At 41.1% G+C, this 25,149-nt stretch overlaps 1 protein-coding gene across 15 annotated transcripts in view; it reads right to left on the reverse strand.

Moving 5' to 3' along the window:
* Positions 1–25,149, reverse strand: part of MACF1 (microtubule actin crosslinking factor 1) — a 331,328-nt gene that overhangs the window by 217,096 nt on the left and 89,083 nt on the right. The window contains exon 1 of one of the 15 annotated variants that reach the window (XM_047871156.1): positions 11,506–11,825. The exons of 12 other annotated variants lie outside the window; for them this stretch is intronic. In XM_047871156.1, the coding sequence (XP_047727112.1) occupies positions 11,506–11,614 (109 nt within the window). In that variant the 5' untranslated portion in view covers positions 11,615–11,825. Of the gene's footprint in view, positions 1–1,337; positions 1,485–6,491; positions 6,556–11,505; positions 11,826–25,149 lie in introns of those variants that run through there. 2 more of the 15 variants (XM_047871161.1, XM_047871159.1) reach the window with 2 other exon arrangements.

A 25,149-nucleotide genomic window follows, 5' to 3' on the forward strand; every position in this document is an offset into this window, starting at 1 on the left:
ACTTTCAGATACAGAGCCTCTTTCCTCTAGATCTCAGGGAGGAAATCTCAATGATACCAGAAAGATAAAAGGCTAGACTACATGGAAACAACAGACTAAAACGGCCCCTCCATGTGCCCCAAACATTATTATAATACCACCTCTGTTTCTCAGAAAGCACTTAAATATCTAGCAATACTGGCCTCCCAGTCAGGAGACAGAATCGGAACCCTAGCTATGCTACACCCCTTCTGAGATTTCTTCTGTCATCTCCCTTTGATAAAACAGCCAGTGATTTCCATTTTAGTGAAAACCTATTTGGGTCACAATTTTGTTCTGCTTTAGAGACTCGACAGTATAAAATCAAAAGTTTGATTATCAAAGTCGATGATCAATCCAGGAGTTCCCAAACTTGGATTTCACCAACCAATAAATGTTCCAAAATAAATCAGAAAACCTAACATAAAGTTGTTAACCTTTTCTTTTGTTAAGTAGGCATTATCTAAAACCAAACTACCACCTAAGAACATTCATTCATAAAATAAAGGACATTTTAACATCAGAAAAGTAGGAAGGGCAATTTCAAAGTAAAGGACAGTTCTTTAAATGAGTTTCGCCCATGAAAAGCACACTACCTTCCCCTTATCTTTTTCATTTTACTGAGAAGTGATGAATTGATATCTCATTCCAGCACCCTGTAGTTTGGAAGCCAAAAGAAACCTGTGGCCAAAAAGGCTAGGCCATTTGCTCAAGGTCACAGAATATTATTTAAATGAACGCTAGTCTTTTATCAAGGGAGATCTAAGTGCAGCCTACACAACACTCCTCCTAGCCTCCAACTCTTCTTTAGGTCCTGTCCACAGACCATCTTCAAGTCTTCCTAGCTCCTCGCCACTGGCAGAAGAGACTAAGTGTATGGAGAATTAGCAATCAGCCCCAAAGAGGAAATCCAGGCCATGACTCCTCCCCACCCCGCCCCCACCCCCGCCCCCCACCATCCAGTCTGCTCAGAGGTGGACTCCGTAACCAACTTCTGCTAAAAATATACCCTGGACTTTCAGAACTATGTAACATAACTTAAAAGTGGTTTCCTGATACAGGCGAAAAGAAGCATGAGCATGAATTCAGTCTCTATAAAAAAGTCCCACACCCAAAGCTCAGGCTCTTAACTGCCAGTGACTACAAGCTTAAGAAGTTCCCCAGGAAGTAGGGCACCACAGTCTATTCCCCTGCACATTTTAACAAGCCCGAAGTTTGTAACACCTGCAAGATTTCAAAGCCCATATATTCCTGTGAGTCAATGAGAGCAAGGGCTCTTTGGGATCCACAGGCCCAGACAAAGAACAAACTTCACGTACCCATACAGCACATGCGGCAAACCAGGTGGGCGTTGAACTCGTGCTCATCTTGGTAACTAGGCCACATGGCACTCTCGTGTCTGCTGACCCCACCCAAAAGGAGGGTGTTCCAAAGAACCTCCAGACAGTGGCTTGTGCACCCTCTGCAGCTCCTCAAAAAAGACTTCAGGGTGAACAGAGACAGATAGCCAAAGGGCTATTCGATGAGCAGGGAGAGACAGCAGAAGTACAGAGACGTGGCTCCACCCACCACTTCCTAATGACCTCCTCCTCCCCTTGAGGTCAGAGAGGAAGCTCCTCCTTAGGGCAATTCCAAAAACTGGGTTCAGGTCTTCAGGCAAACAGCATCCTATTCAAAAGTGGCACCAGCTCAGAGTTTTCAGACCAACAGCAGCATACAGAGGTGGGAGCTTCATATGAAAAAGTCCAGCCAAGTCACTAAGACTGAGCACACAGAAAGAGGCTGGTCTTTGAGTTACCCTCCATTTGCAGAGCAGAAGCTTGTGACCTGGCGAATCTTAGAGAGTTGCAGGACAGCTGGTAAGGTAGAATGGCTTACTGCCAAGTCAGGAACAGTGCATCCATTGCCCAACAAACTGCTCCTAGGGCTGGCCTCTCCTCAGGCAGAAGTACCTATGAAGCGTTAACCAACTGAGAAGGTCCCAAAATGGGAGAGACTACAACGCGGCGAATCCCTTCACTGTCTGCTGCCAACAGATTCCCAGATTCTAAAGGGAGCTTCATTTCCCCACACTTACAGCTGCCCAAAGGGAAGAGTCACAGTCTCTCGTCAATGATTCCACCTACTTTACAGAGTAGCCCAGCTGCAGCCAGCCTCTCAGGTAGATTAGCCCAGCAGATTTCATCAACTTCAAAAACACTGTTTGCCTGTTGCTCCATTCTTTCCTCTCATCCAGCCAGGAATGTCATCCCAAAGTCCCCTTCCTCTTCCCAGACCCTCCCACTCTGTCTTTGCAAGTCAGCACACTTAACTCCGCGGTGCCAGAGATCCCTTTATCCATCAGAGGAAGACTGCTTGCTTGTTTGTCCAACTTGTTTTCTGAGTCTTGGCTAATTGTACCAGACACTGGAATGTTGAAGAAATACAATGAAGGGCTTTTTCATTAGGATGGCCCGGCCCATCTATTGCTTCTTCACAATTCTGACCCAACCAGGGGTTAGAGAAGCCGAGCCTCCGCCGATGGCAGGACGGCCACTAGGATCCCGGTCCCACACCACGCAGAAAGGCCCCGCTGCAGATAAGGGCCTAATCACTGGCCCTCTGCTCCAGCTCCCTAAATAGAATGACTTCTTCAGGCTAATGCTACTTCCAATCCTGTTTCTAGGCAAGGGGGGGAGGGGCAACGCCCAGGAAAGCAAGTCTGCAGAGATTAGCCCCAAAGACTGCAAGTAAAAACTAATAGACTGAGCTTGCCTAGCAGGCCACTCTGTTTACACAAGCCCTATGACCTGCCTCAGTGCCCTGACAGCTTTCTTCACTCCCTACTGGGCATCCCTCCCACCTACAAAGTGCTAATAATCCTGTTACTACTTACTAATAACGAGACTCACAGCTGACCTTATCCCTCCTTGACTAAGCTCCCAGTCACCCCGATAACCTGCGACAATTCTACTCAGTTTGTTCCTCTTATTAAACTCTCCTTAGTCAATCTTGGGACAGGAAGGGTCCTCCTAGAATTTACCTTGAACTAGGAAGGGAAAGGCACAAGGAATAGGGAAGAGAGAGGAAAAAGGAATAAATGCTTCCTGATTTGTATTTAGTAACCTTTTCCTTTATCTGACTTAAATTTCCTGAGTCTTGAGTCTTCTGCCTCCTATCCTGGTCTTACACACATTTTGAAGGCACTCAATAACCTAAGCTAAAATTAACTGAGCATCTACTATAACTGTTAGTTCACAGGTGATGTGCTAAGAACTTTAAATATAATTTCATCTAATCCCAACAATTCTCTAAGATGGTATTATCAATTCCATCTCAGAAATGAAAATATTTTTCTTTTTTAAAAATCTTTTAATGTTTGTTTATTTTTGAGAGAGAGAGAGAGAGAGAGAGAGAGAGAGAGAGAGAGAGAGAGAGAGAATGTGAGCGGGGGAGGGGCAGAGGGATAGAGAGACACAGAATCGGAAGCAGGCTCCAGGCTCTGAGCTGTTAGCAAAGAGCCTGACTTGAGGCTCAAACCCATGAACAGGGAAATCACGACCTGACGTTTAACCGACTAAGCCACCTAGGCACCCCTAGAAATGAAAATATTTTTAAAAGGCTAACTTGACCAAGATTACACAGCCATTTGTCCAGCTCCAAAGCTATGCCCCCCTCTTATACCCTGCTGTCTGTGGGAAGGACTTAATCCAGAACTACACTGCCGTGTGGGAGCTGTATATTTAAGAACGTGGAATATTCCTGGGAAGATAAAGAAATAAAAATATTTGACTATAGCCAACTGGAGATTTAGGGCATATCCTAAGTGAATATGTGGGGCAACTTCTAGAAATACTAAGTAATTTCACAGTCTCTAAAAGTCAAAATAATCATCACTGGGTAAGTTCTGAAAAAGATGAACCAAAACCTACCTTCTCCTCATTCCCCCTGCATCCAAGCAGACCCATTTCCCCTGAAGGCACTGTGGACTGAGAGAGTCCTGGGGACAAGGTCAGTCTAGCTACCAGGAGACCTGCCTTCCCTCCCAGGATCCTAGGAGGTCCTGAATCTCAAAAGGGAAGCTACTGCTGACAGCAGGAAGACTTTGGTTAAGACAGTCAGCTCTTGGGGTGCCTTGGTCAGTTAAGCACCCAATTCTTGATTTCAGCTCAGGTCATGATCTCACAGTTCGTGAGATCGAGCCCTGCATTGGGCTCCACACGGACAGTAGAGAGCCTATTCGTGGTTCTCTCTCCGTCTCTCTCCCCACCGTGCATGCACTCGTGGTCTCTCTCAAAATAAATAAATAAACATAAAAAAAAAAAAAAAAGACAGTCAGCTCTTAATTATTCAGAGGAGACAGGCCTGAGCAGTGATTACCCCAGCCATTCCCCTTCTTTTTTGCCCAACTTTTAGTCATGTCATCGGTCACTGTGTGTTCAGAGATGTTAGAGTCAGGAAAAGTGAGTCTGATTGCTACCTACAGATGCGTAAAATGCTGGGTGGGGAAAAAATAAAAATTAAAAATAAATAAAATGTTGAATGGAAGAGATTCAAGCCACTATTTCCATACATGGCTAAAAGATATTAGAGAATTTACAACTACTGGCATTCTTACACTATCACAGAAAATCAAAGCAATATACATTTCTTTAAATGCCAAAATCATCCACTGTTAAGAATATTAAAGCAGACACAAAAGGCTTTCCTCCTGATGTGTAAAACAATGATTCATAATATGCCACTAACTTTTCATATACTCCCACATTGGCTTCTTTCACATGTCTTCATTCCGACTGTAAAGACAAATATTTGTATTTTGTCCCTGCAGCCTACAGGAAATTACTATGTCCTCAATGATATCTTTTGTGAAACAAGTATCATGATGATAGTAAACAATTACATAGTCCTTGGAGTGTCAGTCTGGCTCAGTCAGAAGAACATGCGACTCTTGATCTCAGGCTCATGAGTTCCAGCCGCACTTTGGGTTCAGAGATTACTAATAAATAAATAAATTTAAATAAACAAAGAAAAAACAATTGTAAAGTCCTTACCATGTGCAGAGTGTATTCTAAAAACTAACTCGAAACCACCATGCAGTATTATTAACCTGACTTTACAGAGGAGGAAACACAGGCCCAGGTAGATTGATGTCAAACTGCCAGTAGTGGCAGAGCTTGAATGATAGCACAAGCAGTCTGACCCAGACTCTCAACCACAATTCCATGCTATATGCAAGTCCAGGCCAGATGATCACACTGCCAGAATCACAGAAAATTAGAGACTTTAGTCTTTATTCTTCTCACTCAGAATGGAAATTTGAAGTCCAGAGGAAATAAGTGACCTAACATCTCCCAGTAGGCAGCAGAAGAGCCAGGACTTAGAACTCAGATTTCCTGACTCCAAGTTCAGTGGTCTTTCTACACTGGACAGATCTGGAAAAAATAGCTAAGGAAAGAAAAAGATAAAGGCTCCACCTTGATTAAAACAGCTGATGGTTTTGTCATCTGAGTAAAGATATTTGATATATGACCATTTACTTATTTACTGAGTGCCTGTTATATGCCTAACACATTTTCAGATAATATAAATGGAGGATGCACAGCTAATGTCATAAATGGAGAAATCAACATTCAAAACAACCTCAACACTGACGCCAAGTCTCACAGGACAAAATGTAACTAGAAAACCTGTAAGTCGTGTGCTGAAGTTCAAGAAAACTAAAGGGACAGTGGTGTGTAGCAGGGAGATTAACAGCAATCCATGGACAGTCTCTGACCATTTTATAACTGAACTTAAGCTTAATAGACTCAACAGTGTAATGGAGCTCCTTTAAAAAAAAAAAAAAAAACAAGGTGACACAATCTTAGGTTGTACTTCACATGGTCCAGATCCAGGAATTATAGCTAGTATCCCAGTGGGATACTGAAAATGGAAAGAACCTTAAAAGACTGGATTGTCCAACCCTTTTACTTTACAGATAAAGAAAACAAGACCCTAGAGAGGGACACATTTGTCCTTTGGCAAATGTTCTTCTCAAGGAACCATAAAGCTTTCTTCCCATTTATGCTATAACAATATGAGTTATTAATAAACTACAACACAGGGCAACTCTCTATCATTCAATTATTTTATATGGAGCACCTACCTTAGATTACATGTCAAGCTAATGCAAGCCCTATAAATACATAAATGAATAGGACAAGTTCATGCTACAGCTTATATCTAATGCTATCATAATTTTTTCATTTTATTTGTTCAAGTAACATTTGCTGACAGCTATTTTGTCTCAGACACTTGAGAAACTGAGGTGAGTAAGAGTCCCTGTTCTTAAAGATCTTACAGTCTAACAGCCTCTAATTAGTGGGGAGAGACAGACAAGAGCAAGATGATACAGGTTTGAATAAGAAGCACTAACACAATGCTATTGGAGCACTGAGAAGGAAGTCTTACTTCAGTGGAGAAAAGACTTTCCAGAGGCAGTAACTACTTACCTTGAAGGACAAGTATCAAGTAGTCCAGCTGAAAAGATGGTATGGGCATTTGTGGTAGAGATCTGCAAGTTTTTAAAAGATTCTGGAGTACTAGTTGCTTATAAGACCAAGACAGGAAATGGAACTAGTGAAATAGGCAGGGAGCAAATTATAAAAACACTTAAAAAAAAAAAAAAAAGTAATCTCTACTCTCGACGTGGGACTCAAACTCATGACCCGGAGATCAAGAGTCGCATGCTCTACTGACTGAGCCAGCCAGGTGCCCCACAACACTTTCATGTCATGCTGAAAAGTTTGAACTTTATTCTAAAAGCAGAGGAGAGGCACTGATGGATTTTAAGCAGGAGAGTGACACACAAAGCTCTGTATTTCAGAAAGGTAACTCTGGCTTTAGGAGTGGGGAGGAGTCTGGGGGAAATAGGTTATTTTAACAGGAAGTTTTTGGAATAACAAGATGATATATGCGAATGTTAAGTGTGGACAGGGTGTATCGAAAACTATTTAAAAATCTAAATACTAATTGAATGCAAAGTGCTGTTTTACAGATATTATATGACTTCAATATAAACTATGTCTTCCTGTACCTTGTTTACATCCACTGAAGAGATGGTGACTTAGGGATGTGGTTGTAAAAGCCATGTGCTTATATAACCAGAGCTCACCAAGGGACTCATAAACATCTAGGAAAAAAACTAAGAAAAGTGAAGGAACAGTGATCAGTGATTCCTTCCCCATGTTTCTGTTCTACTCCCCTCACCTCTCCACATGCACACATGGCCTCCAAATTTTCAAAGCAAAAACAACTGAGTTAACTGTCCAAAGGGAATACTAGAATAATGAGTTAGGGAATCATATATAGTAAATAAGAGGAAAGAGTCTGGGCTGGCAAAGATAGCCTTCAAACCTAAGTAAGTCTGACACCTAGAAGAGGAAGTAGACTTGATCTTTGCTAGGCAAAATTTGGACTAATGGGCCTAAGTTACAAAGAGGCAACTTCTGGGGCATCTGGATGGCTTAGTCTGTTAAGCATCCGACTCTTGATTTTGGCTCAGGTCATGATCTCATGGGTTCATGAGTTCGAGCCCTGCATCAAGCTCTGTGCTAACAGTGTGGAGTCTGCTTGGGATGGTCTCTCTGCCTCTCTCTGTGCCCTTCCCCCGCTCATGGTCTCTCATAAAGTAAATAAGCTTTACAAAGGAAAAAAAAAAAAAAAAAAGAGGCAATTTCCAAATTAAAAAAGAACTCCCCAGTTACCAACACAATGAATAGTCCATAGGCTGTATGTTGTACCATCAAAGACCTTTAAGCAAAGGAAGAATGACTTCTAATAAAGGTAGGATTAAGAGGTTGGACTGGTTAATATGTAAGATCCTTTCCAACTCTACAAGAAAAACAGAACTTGTTATCAACTTTAAGAGCGGAAGAAATCAGGGGCACCTGGGTGGCTCAGTCGGTTAAGCATCCGACTTCGTTCGGCTCAGGTCATGATCTCTGGTTTGTGGTTTTGAGCCCCGTGTCGGGCTCCGTGCTGACAGATCAGAGCTGGGAGCCTGCTTCGGATTCTGTGTCTCCCTCTCACTCTGTTCCTCTCCAGCATTCTCTCTCTCTCTCTCTCTCTCAAAAATAAATAAAAGCTTAAAAAAATTGAAAAAAAAAAAAGAGTGGGAGAAATCAGAAATCTATACAAACACAGTGAGGGTTTACCAGAACACAGTGTCTTAGAACCAAGGAACTAGAAGGAACCCTGAAATTACCTAGTGGTTTTTAGGGGCACCTGAGTGGCACAGTCAGTTAAGTGTCAGACTTTGCCTCAGGTCATAATCTCACAGTTTGTGAGTCTGACTTCAAGCCCTGCAAGGGGCTCTCTACTATCATGGCAGAGCCACTTCAAATCCTCTGTCTCCCTCTCTCTCTGCTTCTCTCTGTACATGTGCACTCTCTTTCTCTCTGAAAGAAAGAAAGAAAGAAAGAAAGAAAGAAAGAAAGAACGAAAGAAACCACCTAGTGGTTTTTAACTCACAGAACACGTTTTCAAACAAATCTTATATGCAACTCAACATATAGAATATATAAAAGCAGTATTAAAAAAAAATAAAAATAGGGGCGCCTGGTTGGCTCAGTCGGTTGAGCATTCAACTTCTGCTCAGATCAGGATCTCGCAGTTTGTGAGTTCAAGCCCCACGTCAGGCTCTGTACTGACAGCTGAGCCTGGAGCCTGCTTCGGATTCTGTGTCTCCCTCTCTCTGCCCCTTCCCCGCTCATGCTCTGTCTCTCAAAAATGAATAAACGTTAAAAAAAAATTTTTTTAATAAAATAAAAAATAAATAAAAGCAGTGTTTAATAGTATAAATCAATGTTATGGCTTCAAATGTATGTTACTTATTTTAAAGCTAAATGAAATAACCAGTCGAGTAATTTTGATTAAAATTAGAGATCAGTTAATTACAGTTATAATAGCCTCAGCATCCAGTCTATGTCTATGTCATGAAATACAGTGAAGCCTTTTTTAACTGGTTCATACAAACAGCAACAAACAGTAACAGTTTCACAGTGTGCCTGGTACTCTCATGATATTGCTCAAATAAATTGATACAAGAGCCTGAAGAACAGCAGAAATATTTGTTTCAAAGCCAAATACCTTCAATATCTAAAACTGTGTACATTCTTTACAAAATGTAAATATGACTAGAAATGTAGGGCAAGAAGCACAAAAACTTTTAGTACATGCTCTGCCAATATTACAGTGTCATCACTTACCAATGTGTTTCCTACTCACTATGGACTGAGCACCTGAGCCCATACAACTGAGTCTTGCCCAGAATTTATCAGGCACAGGACATATATTCTGCAGTATGTTCTGCAATAGTGAAATGCTTCCAATTAAAAAAAAAAATTTTTTTTTTTAAAGACCAGATGAAAAGATACTAGATACTAACTTCACTTTTTGATTAAACTGTAAATTTATAAGCAGTTAAATATATATACAGAGATAGATGATGGGGAAACTTTATTCTGGTGATGTCCATTTGGAAGGTAGTACATTACAGCATATATGTTACTTTTTTTTAATGTTTATTTGTGTGTGAGAGAGAGAGAGAGAGAGAGAGAGAGAGAGAGAGAATATGAGTGGGGGAGGGGCAGAGAGAGAGGGAGACATGGAATGGGAAGCAGGCTCCAGGCTCTGAGCCGTCAGCACAGAGCCCAATGTGGAGCTCAAACTCACGGACCGCCAGGTCATGACCTGAGCCAAAGTCAGACGCTTAGCTGACTGTGCCACCCAGGCGCCCTGAGATAAATGTATCCATTTAAATATATTTTAAATAGATAAAATACATCTCAAAATTGAAATTAAAATAAAATGGGTACAGAATCTCTTAAGCATTTCTGCATAAGTTTTGGTATCCATAGTCACCAATTGGAAAACCCCTGCTCCAATTTTACAGATAAACTGAACACAGCACATTCCCAGTTAACTATGAGGTACTAGAACCAAAGTTGTCTCATAGAAATAAAAAGCTTTTACAATGTATTTTTCTTTTTTATTTCAATGCATTTTATGGCTATTTATGAAATTCACATTACTAAAACATAAAAAAGAAAGCACTTAAAAGACAGGGGCCTGCCTAGTAAGTATCAGAGAAAATCTTATACTGAAGGTAAACTTTAAAAATATCAATCAATTAGTGGTTTAGAAATGTCATTACCATAGTGCATGGGGAAAGGGAAGTAGCAGCCTCAGCCTGGATGATAATTTCTCACTGCATCTGAAATAGTACATAGGGCCAAATAATTCATGCCTGCCTTTTCCTTTCTTTCTAAACTCCAATACAGTCTTATATTCCAGGAAAGCTACGTTGGGCTACCTCTTTAAAAACACCACCACACAAGCAAACATATTTCTGAATGTCTGTTTTTGCTGATATAGACACATGCTGGGATCTGGATATTTAGTCAAAAGCATTTCTGGGACTTACTGGAAAGGACACTGGGGAATGACTGAATCTAATTCTAATTCTGTCAAGCATTCATGAACTTTTAATAGCAAGCGAAGTAATAAGTCATTAAATCTCTACCTTAACTTGTAAGATACCAAGTAACAAGTTCTCAATACATTGGCTTGAAGGTAGCAGGTGGATCACAATGACAGTAGTAAAAGCACTGAAATCCAAGGGTGAACTCCAGGGAAAGTTAGACTTTTATTAATCCTCAACCATGGAGACTTAGAAATAGCAAACGTGAGGCTGTTCCAGCACTGGGCTTTTAGAAGCCAAAGGAATATAATTTAACTAATAGCAAGTACTAGAAGAAAGAGGGGTCTGCTTTTTTTTTTTTTTTTTTTTTTTTTTTTAAGTATCAGGATCTGACTCCCTGGGGAAAAGAACAGTTAACTACTTTGCATTGAACAGGATGGCTTAGATAAACAAGTAAACTATACAGCTGCCTGAGGGGAAAGGAACAGTTTTAATCATATCAAAGAGAACAGAGGCAGCACCTAGGCAGGGACACCATTCACCCCTTCCTCTCACTGGCCTTTCCTCCACTGCCTTTTCTCATCCAAAAACACACCAAATCCAGAAACTTCTCTAATTCCACAAGTTTTCTCAGATCAGACCTAGAGGACCCAGAGGAGGGTGATAGAATTACTGTATGGTTTTGGTTAAAAACAAAGACCTAAAAGCCACTTCGAGATTAAGAAAGGAAGGAAAGGAAGAGCTTGATTCTCTAAGGACCCAAGTCAGCACCATTGCCATTTCCCTCAGCTTGGAGCCCAGACATCACTTCATCAAACCAGCACCCTCTAGCAGACAGCCTCACAGAACAGGGAAGAGTCCAGGTCCAGGGCAGCCCTGTTTCCTCAGTACATCTATACACATACTAGGTCCTAGGTCTGATAGCATCCGGGCTGAGAAGACGTACTGGCCCTTTAAGGAAAGCCACTGGGAAGCCCTCCGTCATTTACCCCACCCTCAAAAGCCCCACAGTAGATTGATTTATACTTCAGTACAAAAGTTACCTGCTCTGCCCCTGGCACATCTCTTCCAGTACAGAACACCAGCAATTCCCAGAACATGAGTCAAAATAAAGATGGTTGATGGCAAATAGGACGAATCTAAGAGAGGCATTTCCACGCTCGACCTTCCTCCTTTCCAGAGTTAGCCACAAGCCCACAGCTAGCGCAGGCCTCCGAATGCCTTTCTCCTGAGGTTACTGCTGTCCCGTACTATCAGCGCAGAGGCAGAGGCCCGCAGCTCATTGTTGTCAGAAACTTCCTGGCGGTTTCTCCTCCATGTCGCCTCTGACTGTTTTTCAGCAGGCAGTACTACGAGATGGGGCTAAAACTGTACAGTGTATCTCAGACAAAGCCCAGGAAACAACTGGCTAGAGGGGGAGGGGAAAGCGAAGGAGGAACCAGGAGAGTGAAAAGGAGAGCCTAAGCCAGTGCTGAGCTGACTCAAATTCTATCTTTGGCATCCTCTGTTCAGCTTAAACAAACAAACCTCAGACCCCTCTACAAGAAGGGAGGGTGTCAGAGGACGTCACATTCAACTTTCCATTCCCGGCCAGGCTGGAACACCAGACTTCAGGATGAAGCCAAAAGAAAAAAGTCACAGAATTACTAGGGAACCACTTGCGGGGAGGGGGCCAAGTACACAAGGATGTATTGTAAGCGTCCATAAGTACCCTGGCCAGTCAGAGGGCAACCCTTCCACACCCATGGCCTGGGAGGGGGAGGCGAGGGACCTGAACATCATGACAGAGAGGATCACATACAGAACAAGCTCCATGAGCTAGATCTGACATCAAGGCCTGATGAAGATGAACAAGGAGAACAAAAAACCAGTGTGCTTTCAGAGTTGGAAAACCCACCTGATTTCCACTAGCTGCCTGAGGGGATACGAGGATACTCAATGACAGCAGGAAACAATGCCTTCCACAAAGCTAAGGCCTGCTTACAAATGAAAACTTGATACGGAGGCTACAGCAGCAACTGAAAACACTTTACCAATACATATCTACTAGAATGACTCAAATTAAAAAGACTGATCATATCAAGTCTTGGCAAGGATGTGAAGCAACTAGAATTCTCACACACTGCTGGTGGGGGTGTACATGGGCACAACAGCTCTGGTTGGGCAGTTTCTTATAAAGTTGAACGTACACATACCAAATGACCAAGCAACATCACGCCTAGGATTTACCCAGGAAAAGTAAAAACATGTGTTCACACAGAGACCTGTATGTGAACATTAATAGCAGCTTTACTCAAAGTAATGAAAATCTGGAACCAGCCCAAAGTCCATCAACTGGTGGACTAATAAACAAATCCATACAATGGAGTGCAACACGGCAATGAAAAAGGAACAAACTACAACAGCACAAATGAATCTCAGAAGCATTATACTACGTGAAGGAAACTAAACGCAAAAAGCTACATACCGTAGAGTTCCACCCATATGACATTCTAGAACAGCAAAACTATAGGGACAGCAATCAGGTTGGGGAAGACAAAAAGTAAAAACAATCAAGTAGTTTGTCACACAAATACAACGGAGATGTTTGTCACACAAATACTAAAAGAGATGAAGCGGAGAGGGAGTGCCAATAGAATCAAGTTTACAGTTTTATGTTCAGCGAGGGCTTCTCTAATAAGAGCATTAAGCAGAGACCTAAAGACTATGAGCAGGAGCTCCTGGGTGGCTGAGTCAGTTAAACCTCCAACTCTTGATTTTGGCTCTGGTCAGTGAGGAGCCTGCTTGAGATTCTCTCTCTCCCTCTCTCCCTCTGCCCCTTCTCTGCTCATCCTCTGTCTCTCTCTCAAAATAAATAAACTTAAATAAATTTAAATTTTTTTTTCAACGTTTTATTTATTTTTGGGACAGAGAGAGGCAGAGCATGAACAGGGGAGGGGCAGAGAGAGAGGGAGACACAGAATCAGAAACAGGCTCCAGGCTCTGAGCCATCAGCCCAGAGCCTGACGCGGGGCTTGAACTCACGGACCGCAAGATCGTGACCTGGCTGAAGTCAGACGCTTAACCGACTGCGCCACCCAGGCGCCCCAAACTTAAATAAATTTAAAAAAGAATATGAGCAAACAAGTCATATGGCTATCCAGAGAAAAGAGGAGCCAAAAAATTTTTTTAAAGCAAGTGCAAAGTCCCTGAGGCAAAAGTAGGTTTGGTGTGTTCAGGGAACATGGAGAAAACTATAATGGTTGGAGCTCAAAGAGAGAAGGGGAGAGTGTCAGGAGATGAAGCAAGAGAGATTATCAGGTCGCCTATGGCTGTGTAGGCCATTTGTAAAGACTTTGGCTTTTATTCTAAGTGAAGTAGGAAACTTTTGGAAAGTTTTGTGTGAAACAGTGACATGACTTAGGGTTTTAAAAGAATCCTTCTTGCTATTCTATTGAGAACAGATACTGGAAAGCAAGAACAGGAGCAAGGAAACTAGTTAAAACACCATTACAATAATCCAAGTGAAAACTGGTAGCTGAGAAACAACAGCTGGGACCAGAGTGTGGTATTAGAGCTGGTGAGATGTGGTCACATTCTGGATAAGTTATAAAGAAAGAGTCATCAGGATTTGCTGATAGAATGGATGTAGGGGGAGGACAGAAAGAATAGAGTCATGGCTCCAGGAGTCCTGGCCTTAGAAATTGAAAGAATGGAACTGCTACTTCCTGAGTTGGGAAAGACTGTCAGAGAAGCAGAGGGTTTGGGGTTTGTTGGTGATTGTAGCTGTTTGGTTTGGGGGGGGGGGGGTGCGGGTAGGCAGGAATTCCCATTTGGACACATTAGATTTAAAATACCCAGTAGACATACCAGTGGAATTTTGAATATGCAGTTGACTATATGAATCTAGGATTTTGGGAAAGACCCAGAATGAGTTTTGAAGCCTGGAAATGGAGTGAGATTACTTGGGGAGTGAACAGAGAAGAGACCAACTTAATGGACTAAGTGCTGGAAACACTACATCAGATGGGGAAGAGTAAGAACCATATAAGAGAGGCCAGGGGGTTAGGAGAACCAAAGAGCATGCTGCCCCAGAAGCCAGGAGAAATGTTTCAAGAAGTAGTAATTAGGGGCACCTGGCTGGCTCAGTCGGTGGAGCATGTGATCTTGATGTTCTGGGTTCGAGCCCCATGTAGGGTGTAGAAGTTACATAAAAATAAAATCTTAAAGAAAAAAAGCAGTAATTAACCATGTCAAAGCTATTAATGTGTCATGATGAGGATTGAGAATGGACCACTGAATTTAGCAATGTGGAGGTTGCTGATGACTTTAACAAGGGCAGTTTTGATGCCAGAAATGGCTTGACTGGAATGATTCAGGAAAGAATGGGATTTTTAGGGATATGATGAAGAGCATGGTGACTATAGTTAAAAATCTAAAAATGGATTGCCTATGTGAAAGTTGCTAAGAGAGTAGATCTTAAAAGTGCTCATCACAAGAGGGGCTCCTAGGTGGCTCAGTTGGTCATGCACCTGTCTCTTGGTTTCAGCTCAGGTCATGATCTCACAGTTTGTGAGTTTGAGACCCCCATCAGGCTCTGCACTGACAGTGTGGAGGCTGCTTGGGATTCTCTCTCTCTCCCTCTCTTTGTGCCCCTCCCCTGCTCTTTCTCTCTCTCAAAATACATAAATAAGCTTTAAAAAAAATTTTTTTTAAAGTACTCATCACAAGAAAAAAAATCTTTTGGTAACTCCATAAGGTGACAGATTTTTTTTTTTGTACTGGTTTGTCAATATCCTTTTTTATTTTTAATTTTATTTTTTATTTTTTAAAATTTACATCCAAATGAGTTAGCATATAGTGCAACAATGATTTCAGGAGTAGATTCCTTAGTGCCTCTTACCCATTTAGCCCATCCCCCCTCCCACAACCCCTCCAGTAATCCTCAGTTTGTTCTCTATATTTATGAGTCTCTTCTGTTTTGTCCCCCTCCCTGTTTTTATATTATTTTTGTTTCCCTTCCCTTATGTTCATCTGTTTTGTCTCTTAATGTCCTCATATGAGTGAAGTCATATGATTTTTGTCTTTTTCTGACTAATTTCACTTAGCCTAATACCCTCCAGTTCCATCCGTGTAGTTGCAAACGGCAAGATTTCATTCTTTTCGATTGCCAAGTAATACTCCATTGTATGTATGTGTGTGTGTGTGTGTGTGTGTGTGTGTGGTGTGTGTGTATACACACACACCATATACACACACCGCATTTTCTTTATCCATTCATCCATCGATGGACATTTGGGCTCTTTCCATACTTTGGCTATTGTTGTTAGTGCTGCTATAAACATGGGGGTGCATGTGTCCCTTCGAAACAGCACACCTGTATCCCGTGGATAAATGCCTAGTCGTGCAATTGCTGGCTCGTGTGGTAGTTCTATTTTTAGTTTTTTGAGGAACCCCCATACTGTTTTCCAGAGTGGCTGCACCAGCTTGCATTCCCAAGGGTGACAGATGTTAACCAGACTTACTGTGGTGATCATTTTGCAATATATGCAAATATCAAATTATTCAAAAAAATTTTTTTAACGTTTATTTATTTTTGAGAGAGAGACAGAACGCAAGCAGGGGAGGGGCAGAGAGAGAGAGGGAGACACAGAATCTGAGGCAGGCTCCAGGCTCTGAGCTGGCAGCACAGAGCCCGACGCGGGGCTCGAACTCACAGACCGTGAGATCATGACCTGAGCTGAAAGTCAGACACTTAACCGACTGAGCCACCCAGGTACCTCGCAAATATCAAAGTATTATGTTGTACACCTACAACTAACATAATGTGTCAATTATACCTCAATTAAGACTGATTTTTTAAGTTAAATATAAAAAAAGAATGGGAGAAGAATTAGTGACAACAAAGTAAAAACAACTCAAGGAATGTTACTGTAAAGAAGAGCAGAGAGAGGGACCTAGGATCAAGAGAATTTTTCTTTTTCTTCTTTTTTTTTTTTTTGAGAATTTTTCTTGGCATGTGAAATGTACTAGTGTTTGCTGAAAGGAATAAAGGCTACGGAAGGAAAACCAATAGCGCAATCCAGTGGAAACTAAGCCAGAGCCTCTTCTGGAGCAGGGCTCTCATGTGAAACAGAGCATTTCATCCATCCATCCATTCACTCAATTTGTTTTACTTTATTTTATTATTTTAGAGAGAGCATGTGTGCAAGTGGAGGAGATGGGCAGAGGGAAGGAGTGAGAATCTCAAGCAGGTTCCATGCTCGGCATGGAGTCCAATGTGGGGCTCAATCCCACGACCCTGGGATCATGACCTGAGCCAAAATCAAGAGTCGGTTGCTCAACCGACTGAGCCACCCAGGTGTCTGCATTCATTCAATATAAAAACACAGAGCATCATGCTAGACACAGTGGACACAAAGATGATGATGATGTACCCCTTACTATAGACAAGCCCTGGAGCTGTGATGGCCAAAGAAGATGAAAGGGCATTTATTATAATATACTATACTAATACTGCAATATATTAACATTTATTAAGTGGTTACTAGAGAGTATCTTCACATCTGTTACTTCATTTAATCTTGATAATATTATCAGTATTAGTTAATATTTTATTATTATATATTTTTAATACCACAAATGAGGACATCTTATAAATAATTTAATAAATCTTAAAAATTTTGTATATTTACAAATTTTATAAATTAAATTTATAAATAATTTTATAAATGTTAGGGGGTTCCTAACATTGTATGTCACATGTACTCAAATTTTTTAAATAAATTTTTTGATAAAAATAAAAAAGAACTTGAGGCTCAGAAAATTCAAATTATTTTGCCCAAAGTTACAAAGTAAGAGAGTGAACTGACATCTGAACTTTTATCTGTCTGATTTCAAACCAGTGTATTTTATCACACTGTCTCCCTTTACTAAAATGTTCTGGCAAACTAACTATACTAACTTGAAGTTAAACAATTTAGATATTTATATGTCTGGAATACTTCCTCTTTACACATACTGTACATAGCCTGACCTGGCTCTAAGGAAAGCATCTCAACTTCAACACAGAACATCACACTGTTAGTGCTGCCTGTATCACCTCATACAACTGTCTTTTGGCAATCTTATAAATATCTTCACCATATTTTTATTTCCCGAAGTTAAAACCATTTCTCTGCCTCACTGCAAAAATATCTTGGATCACATGCTTGTGCCATTCAAAAACACCTAGGAAATTTGAAGAAAAAAAAATCCACAGCATTCAAGTATCAAGATATATTCTGAACTTACTATTATTATTAGAGAAGACAATGGAAGGTATCCAAGGTAATTTACTCTTCATAAGATGGCATGCTATACCTTGGATACAACCATTTTTCTACATATGACAGGTAATAAGTTTTGTTTCCAGGCTTTCTATATATGCACGTTTGTCTGAAGGAGTAAAGAAGAGAAGGGGAACTGCCTCTGTGAAAATAAAATAAATTTTTCACTTAGCAAAACTAAGATGGATCTGTGTGCTGTCATTTATAGGAAGTGGTTAGAAGCTGGCAGGAGGGAGTGACTGGGGTTTTTTTTAGAGATCATTTATTATACAAAGAATGGGCCTTTTAAAGTCATATTTAGCACCCCCCAGGATATCCCTTCCCTACAGCCAATGGGCAGGGCCCCAAACCACCAAAGAAGCCCTGTAAAAGCAAGACTCTAACCTTCATTAAGATTTGAGACCTGCCTCCCTTTAAGATTATTTCACTCCCAAGAATTTAAGGTGGTCACCCACAGCCATTACCCACAAGAAATCTCAAAACAAGACAACACCCCAGAATCACTTTCATGTCTGCGACTGAGGTGACAGCAGGTCTATGAGAAGGGGCGCTGTGACTGTTATTCAAGCTGCCATGGAGTTATACGTGGTCTCAAAATAACTGACATCCACAGCCTCTGAACTTGAGCAGATACAGACTAATAACTTAGGACCCATTTAGTCATTCATTCATTCATTCATTCATTCATTCATTTATAATTTATTTATTTTGAAAGAGAGCACGTGAGTGGGGTAGGCCAGAAAAAGAGGGGAGAGAGAGAATCTCAAGCAGGCCCCTCACTGTCAGCGCAGAACCCAATGCAGGGCTTGAACCCACAAACTGTGAGATCATGACCTGAGTTGAAACCAAGAGTTGGACACTCAACCTACTGAACCACCCAGGCGCCTCAAGATCCATTTAATAGACTGAAATCTGGGGATTACTGGGTAACTCAGTCAGTTAAGCATCTGACTCTTGATTTCAGCTTAGGTCATGATCTCACAGTTTGTGGGTTTGAGTTCCACATCAGGCTCTGTGCTGATAGCACAGAGTCTGCTTGGGATTCCCTCTCTCCTTTCTCTACCCCTCTCCTGCTCCTGCTCATGTGTACATGCTCTCTCTCTCTCTCGCTCTCTCAAAAGTTAATAAACTTTATAAAAATTAAAAAAAAAATAAAAGACTGAAATCTGGAAAAATAATGCTTACAAAGAGGATACTTTTTTAAAAAAACAACAGATATACCTGAGATTAAAACTGTGGTAGAGATTAGTATGTGGCTGTTGTCAATGGAAACCTTGGGCTTCTGGGAACGACAGGATCCAGACATCAAAGCCTGGCCCCGAGCTCTGGTCATCTGTCGCCTGCCATGAGTCCAGTAGGTATCTAACTACGGATAGGCAGAGGACATGTGCTTCACAGTAGCTAATTAGGAGACATTGTGACTCCTGTCTCTAATGTTTAGCAATGTAGGATTATGAAAACAATAAATATGCAAAGGCCCAGAATGCCTACAAAGAATATTCTACATACCCAAGTATCAGTGAATACAATAATGGTAGGAAATTTTCCCAAATTTTTTGCTCAGTACCCTAGATGCCATTATAGTAGTGTGGTAATTACAAGCTCAGTCTGAAGCCAGACTGCCTACATTCAAATCCAGACTTTACAATATATGTCACATTAGCACCTTTGGGCAAATTATTTAATTCACCGCATACAGCCTCAATTTCCCCATCTGTAAAATGATGACACTAACAGTACCTGTCTCATAGAGCGAGTTAATGCATTTAAGGTGCTTAGATCATGGCTGGCACACAGTATGTGCTTAATAATTATTGGCTACTATTATCATTATTTGGAGGAGCAGCATACAAGCCACATCTGACCACAAAGATCTCTGAATACTGTTCAGACTGTATAAAACTTTAGTAAACTGATAATTTGCCTAATTTGCCTAATCCCAGTTTGCCAATCCTGTCCATATTCACTGTGAGATTAATATCCCAGAAGCATGCATAATGACCAGTATATCTTAAATACTCAATAAATGTTCATTTGTAATTTCATTCTAAAACTTTCAATTTCCCACTGTCAGCAAATTAAATTCAAAAAACTCTCTCTGGCTTTACAGTGTTTTCCTCATTTAACCTGGAATGTATTTCCTTCTCATCCCCACTAATCAAAATCCCATTCATATGGACCAGCTTAAAGCCAATATTGCCACAGATTTTTCCCTGGTGACTCCCTCCATCCCAGTCAGAAGTAAACATCTCCTTCTCTTGAGATTATATTATATTTTGTTTCTCTCTCATGACATTTAGCACTTTCTATTTTATAATATAGTTTTGTGCTTATTTTTGCTCTCTCACTAAAGTTTTCGAAGCTAGATGAATTCTGCTTCTCTATATGAAATCTCTTAACTTAACAACTATTTGTGTAATGGGTCCAAAGAGCACTGTGAGAGCCAGGAGTATAAAGGCAAAACATACTGGAATGAGTTAAACAGGGTCCAGTAAACCATGGAGATTCACAAAATATAAGCATTTCTTGGGAATGAATCTATTTTGACTGCAAAAACATACACCAGAGAGCAAATGCCTGGAAAACTATTCATCTTATGGCAGGAAAAACTCAATATACTTCTTTAGACAGACAGACCCAGCAGATATATACACTAACAGAGGAACTGAACCACTTTTAACAGAATTCCAAATCTACCTGGGGGTTTAAGGAAAAAAGTGACTCCAAGAACACAAATACAGGTTTTCCTTTTTCTTAAAGCTGGCAAGAAGTCACTTTACTGATTCAAAAATTCCACTTCTAGAAATCTCTCCAGACATGGATTCTGCCCCAACATCCAAACTCTGGGTGGCCTTCTTGTCCAACTCAGCAATTTAGTTAGGCCCTTACCCTTGAAAAAAAGAAAGAAAAATCAAAGTAAAGGTAAAAAGTAAAGGTGAAAAGTAAAATGGGTGATGTTCTGGGGTAGCACCTAGAAAACTCATTCTTTATTTTTAATGGAGGACATAAAGACAGTGGGCCACTATTTTTAAAGAATTTATTTTGGGGGTACTTGGGTGGCTCAACTGTTGGTATCAGCTCAGATCTTGATCTCACTATCTTGAGATCGAGTCCTATGTCGGGCTCCATGCTGAGCAGAGAGCCTGTTTGGGATTCTCTCTCTCCCTCTCTCTCTGCCCCTCTGCCACTCACGCTCTCTCTCTCAAAATAAATAAATAAACTTTAAAAAAAAAAAGATTTTACTTTTAAGTAATCTCTACATCCAACATGGGGCTGGAGCTTACAACTCCAAGATCAAGAGTCTACATGCTCTACTACTAACTGAGCCAGCCAGGTGTCCCTAGGAAACTCATTCTTTTTTTTTTTTTTTTATGTTTTTAAATTTATTTTTGAGAAAGAGAGAGAGAGAGAGCGAGCGCACGCACAAGCAGGTGAGGGGCAGAGGAAGGGGACAGAGGATCCAAAGTGGGCTCTGTGCAGAAAGCAGAGAGCCCAATGTGGGGCTTGAACTCATAAACCATGAGATCATGACCTGAGCCAAAGCTGGACATTTAACCAACTGAGTCACAGAGGCACCCCCTTTTTTTTTAATGTTTATTTTTATTTATTTTTTTTTTTTTTGAGAGAGAGATCTGGTGAGTGGCGGGGGAGGGGGGGACAGAGGATCGGAAGTGGGCTCACGCTGACAGCAGACAGCCTGATGCAGGGCTAGAACTCACGAACCATGAGACAATAACCTAAGCCAGTCAGACACTTAACCAACTGAGTCACCCAGGCACCCTGGATACTCATTCTTAAAACCAAAATGCCTCTCTCTCTGCACAGGGCTCTAAACTTAACAGTCTGTTAACCAAACCCAGATTCAAATGCTGACTTTACAGTTTCTGGCTGTGTGTCTATGAATCAATTAATTAATCTCTTTAATCTTCAGTTTCTTCATTTGTAAAATAGGGATAATAAAATCACCTCTTTGTGGTGTTACAATGGGGATTAAGTGAGAAAACACATGGACTATCTGGCACACAATAAGCATTCACTATTAACTGTTTAAAAAAAAACATTAAACATGAACTCATTCATGTTAGCCATTGTTATTATTGTTACTCTATTAGAGCATTTATGCCCCAGCAGGGTAACGAGCCACCTTCCACGGGCAATGTGAGGAGATAAGTCAAGGCAAAACATGTGGTATTTAAGCAGCTCTAAGCCACCAACTCAATAAATAAATCAAGTTAGATTTCAATGGCACTGCTTCAAAACGAGAAAGGACAAGAATATTTAGTCCATCTTAATATCCATATTATTATTTTAAATAATCTCTCTCTCTTTGGGATTCAGACCATTTCCCCCCAACAAAGTAATAATGAAATCTAGAGTGATTAGATTTTTTTTCCTGGAAATTCTGGTAGCCAGTATCTTCTATAAATGGAGAAGATTCAAGGAAAAGAAGCCCTGTCTATGGAGACTGCTCTCGACTTTCGCTAAGGATTGTTATTTTTGTCCAGAAAGATCTCTCATTACAAGTGAATTCATGATGGCGAGTAGCACCTGACTCCTATCCAGCCTAAACACATTTTTTAAATGCTTTTCCAAATAAAAACAGTTTCAATGGCAAACATCTTGCAGTGTGGTCTGGCTAAGAAACATGTGATCCATTTTAGTTTCTCTGAGACACCTTGGAACACAAGAGGGCAGAACGGGTATGCAGCTGACAAAGGGTCAGGAACTCAAGTCAGCCTTGAGAATGCTAGTAGGTAGCTATACTCAAGGCTCAGAAGAAGAGTCCGGGCCAAGATAAGAGGTAGGTAAGAGAGACCAACTTAAACTATTTATCCATGGAAACCAAGCTATGCACACAAACAAACGGCTAATTTTAGATCTCTCTGAGATGGTTTTCTAGATCCTGGCAGTAGCCTAAATGACAAAGAGAAAAAACTTGTCACCTGAACACAAAGACAGATTTGTCAGCTTCTTTACACCTGTGGACCCCTGGAGCCTGCTCTGAATCCTAATCCACAACATGAGAATCATTTGGTCTTTCTACCACCAGGCCCTGCTTATCTTCTAATAAAACCTGCTCTCATGAACCCTCACTAGGGTCCAAGGACCAAACTCAAATAAACGTGCCTAACAGGATCTCCTCTAGTAGTACCACAAAACACTAATTATGGGACCCTAGGGACCCCACTTAATATTTCTGAATATTTCCTAAAATGTACAACGTGTATAAAAATACCTATTTCTCAGGGGGCACCTGGGTGGCTCAGTTGGTTAAGCGTCCAACTTCAGCTCAGGTCATGGTCTCAGTCCATGGGTTCAAGCCCCTCATGTGGGGCTCTGTGCTGTCAGCTCAGAGCCTGGAGCCTGCTTCCGATTCTTCCCTCTCTCTCTGCCCTTCCCCCACTCCCACTCTGTCTCTCCCTCTCTCTCAAAAGTAAGTAAACATTAAAAATAAAAAAATAAAAAAACTATTTCTAGGAGTTGTAGTAGGTAAGTATACATCAGATGCTTAATAAACAGTTTTCTTTCCTTGTCTCCTTTCACTTTTTCAAAAAAAGTCTCTTCCAATCTTATTTATAAAACCAATTCCATCTCAGCTTTGGCTTCTTGTCTCACCTAGCATTTGGAATAATCTGTTCTTCATATATTCAGTAGATTTACAAATTTCTTAATACAAGTTCGCATTTTTTATTTCTGTTCTAATGTTTATTTGAAAAAGTGCTCAATATAGGGGGCGCCTGGGTGGCGCAGTCGGTTAAGCGTCCGACTTCAGCCAGGTCACGATCTCGCGGTCCGGGAGTTCGAGCCCCGCGTCAGGCTCTGGGCTGATGGCTCAGAGCCTGGAGCCTGTTTCCGATTCTGTGTCTCCCTCTCTCTCTGCCCCTCCCCGGTTCATGCTCTGTCTCTCTCTGTCCCAAAAATAAATAAACGTTGAAAACAAAAATTTAAAAAAAAAATAAAAAAGTGCTCAATATACAAAGATGTCACAATAAAGACGAGGAATATGATTGGTCTACCATAAGATTAGTGAGTTTCTCTCATTTAGAGCTTAAACCCCCAGTGACCCCTACTGGACAAAGACAGATACAGAAGACTGAGTTTTATAACGAAGACAAAGATTCTGTGACTGCTTTTACTCTAGTGAAATTCGCACACATAGAACTTTCATAACACAAGCTCAAGCTTGCCTCAAAACCCACACACACATAATATAAAAGGCAGGGATGCTAGGTGTAGTCAGCTCTCTCCTTTCATGAACACATTATCACCTCAAAGTTGGTTGGCGTATTGGCTGCCCCAACTGGATCCCCAGTATTCACAGCTTTCTGGTAAGTTCTTACAGAGAAAAGACCAGACACAGAAGAAGCAGTCACTGGCACATAATCCCTACCCCCCACTACCCTGCATTTTTCCATTTGCAAAGCTGACTCACTCTCAGCTCAGCCCAGGCTCCTCACCAGCAGTCAGGGCCACTATGTGTGCCCAGTGAGTAATGCTTCCCCGATGCATCCTAGCAGCTGCCTCTGACTTAACAAGTCATAAAAGGAAATCTGGGTAACAGTTTTAAGGGAAGAGAACACATGCTCCATCCTGGAAACAGGGATAGTTCCTCTCAGTCCTTTGCAGGGACTCAGAGCTATAGTGAATTCCCTCTAATGGCAGCCAGGTGGCAATGCAGAAACAGCTGAAGGCAGAAATACCAATGGGTACAATAAATCCCTACTCTCTAAAATCTCAGGGCAACAGATTCTACTTTGGATAAAACCAAAAGTATTGAGCATTAGGCAGAGCCCAACCCAGCCTACAGATTGGTTATGGCTCATCTACCATAGACTGCTTGTCCAGCAACAGCTTGCTCAGTGGAGACTGCAAGCCAGACTCAGTATCAAACCATCTACCATCACTCAGCCTCATTTGTAAGGCAAAACCCCAATGAAAACCAAATCTCAAAGAAAGGGAGCAGCCTAAAGAACTGCCCATCGTCTATCCTCAAGTTCCCAAAGTAGGTGATGAGGAAATGAGGAAAAGAATGACATCTGGGTTTTTGATTAGTGACTGGCATATCTGATATTCAACAAATCCTAAATGAACAATAGTTGTAGTTCAACTTTCTCCCAAAGGACATTCCTGGAGCATCTAAATCTCCAAAGCTTATCTCAAACATTCTGAAAATGACCATCAAGAGCTAAATAATTTTTGACACAATTTACTTTGAGCAATAATCTTTGATGAATTATCAAACAGCAAAACTTCAATTAACTAGGACTCAACTAAATCGGGTCTACTCTACTGTTAGGTGAAAGGTGAAAAAGAATCACTCCTGATACATAGTATCACTAATTTTTTTTAATTTCCTTGAAATCAGGGCACTTTCAGTAT

Source organism: Prionailurus viverrinus, chromosome C1, assembly GCF_022837055.1.
Source record: "Prionailurus viverrinus isolate Anna chromosome C1, UM_Priviv_1.0, whole genome shotgun sequence".
Lineage (NCBI taxonomy): Eukaryota > Metazoa > Chordata > Mammalia > Carnivora > Felidae > Prionailurus > Prionailurus viverrinus.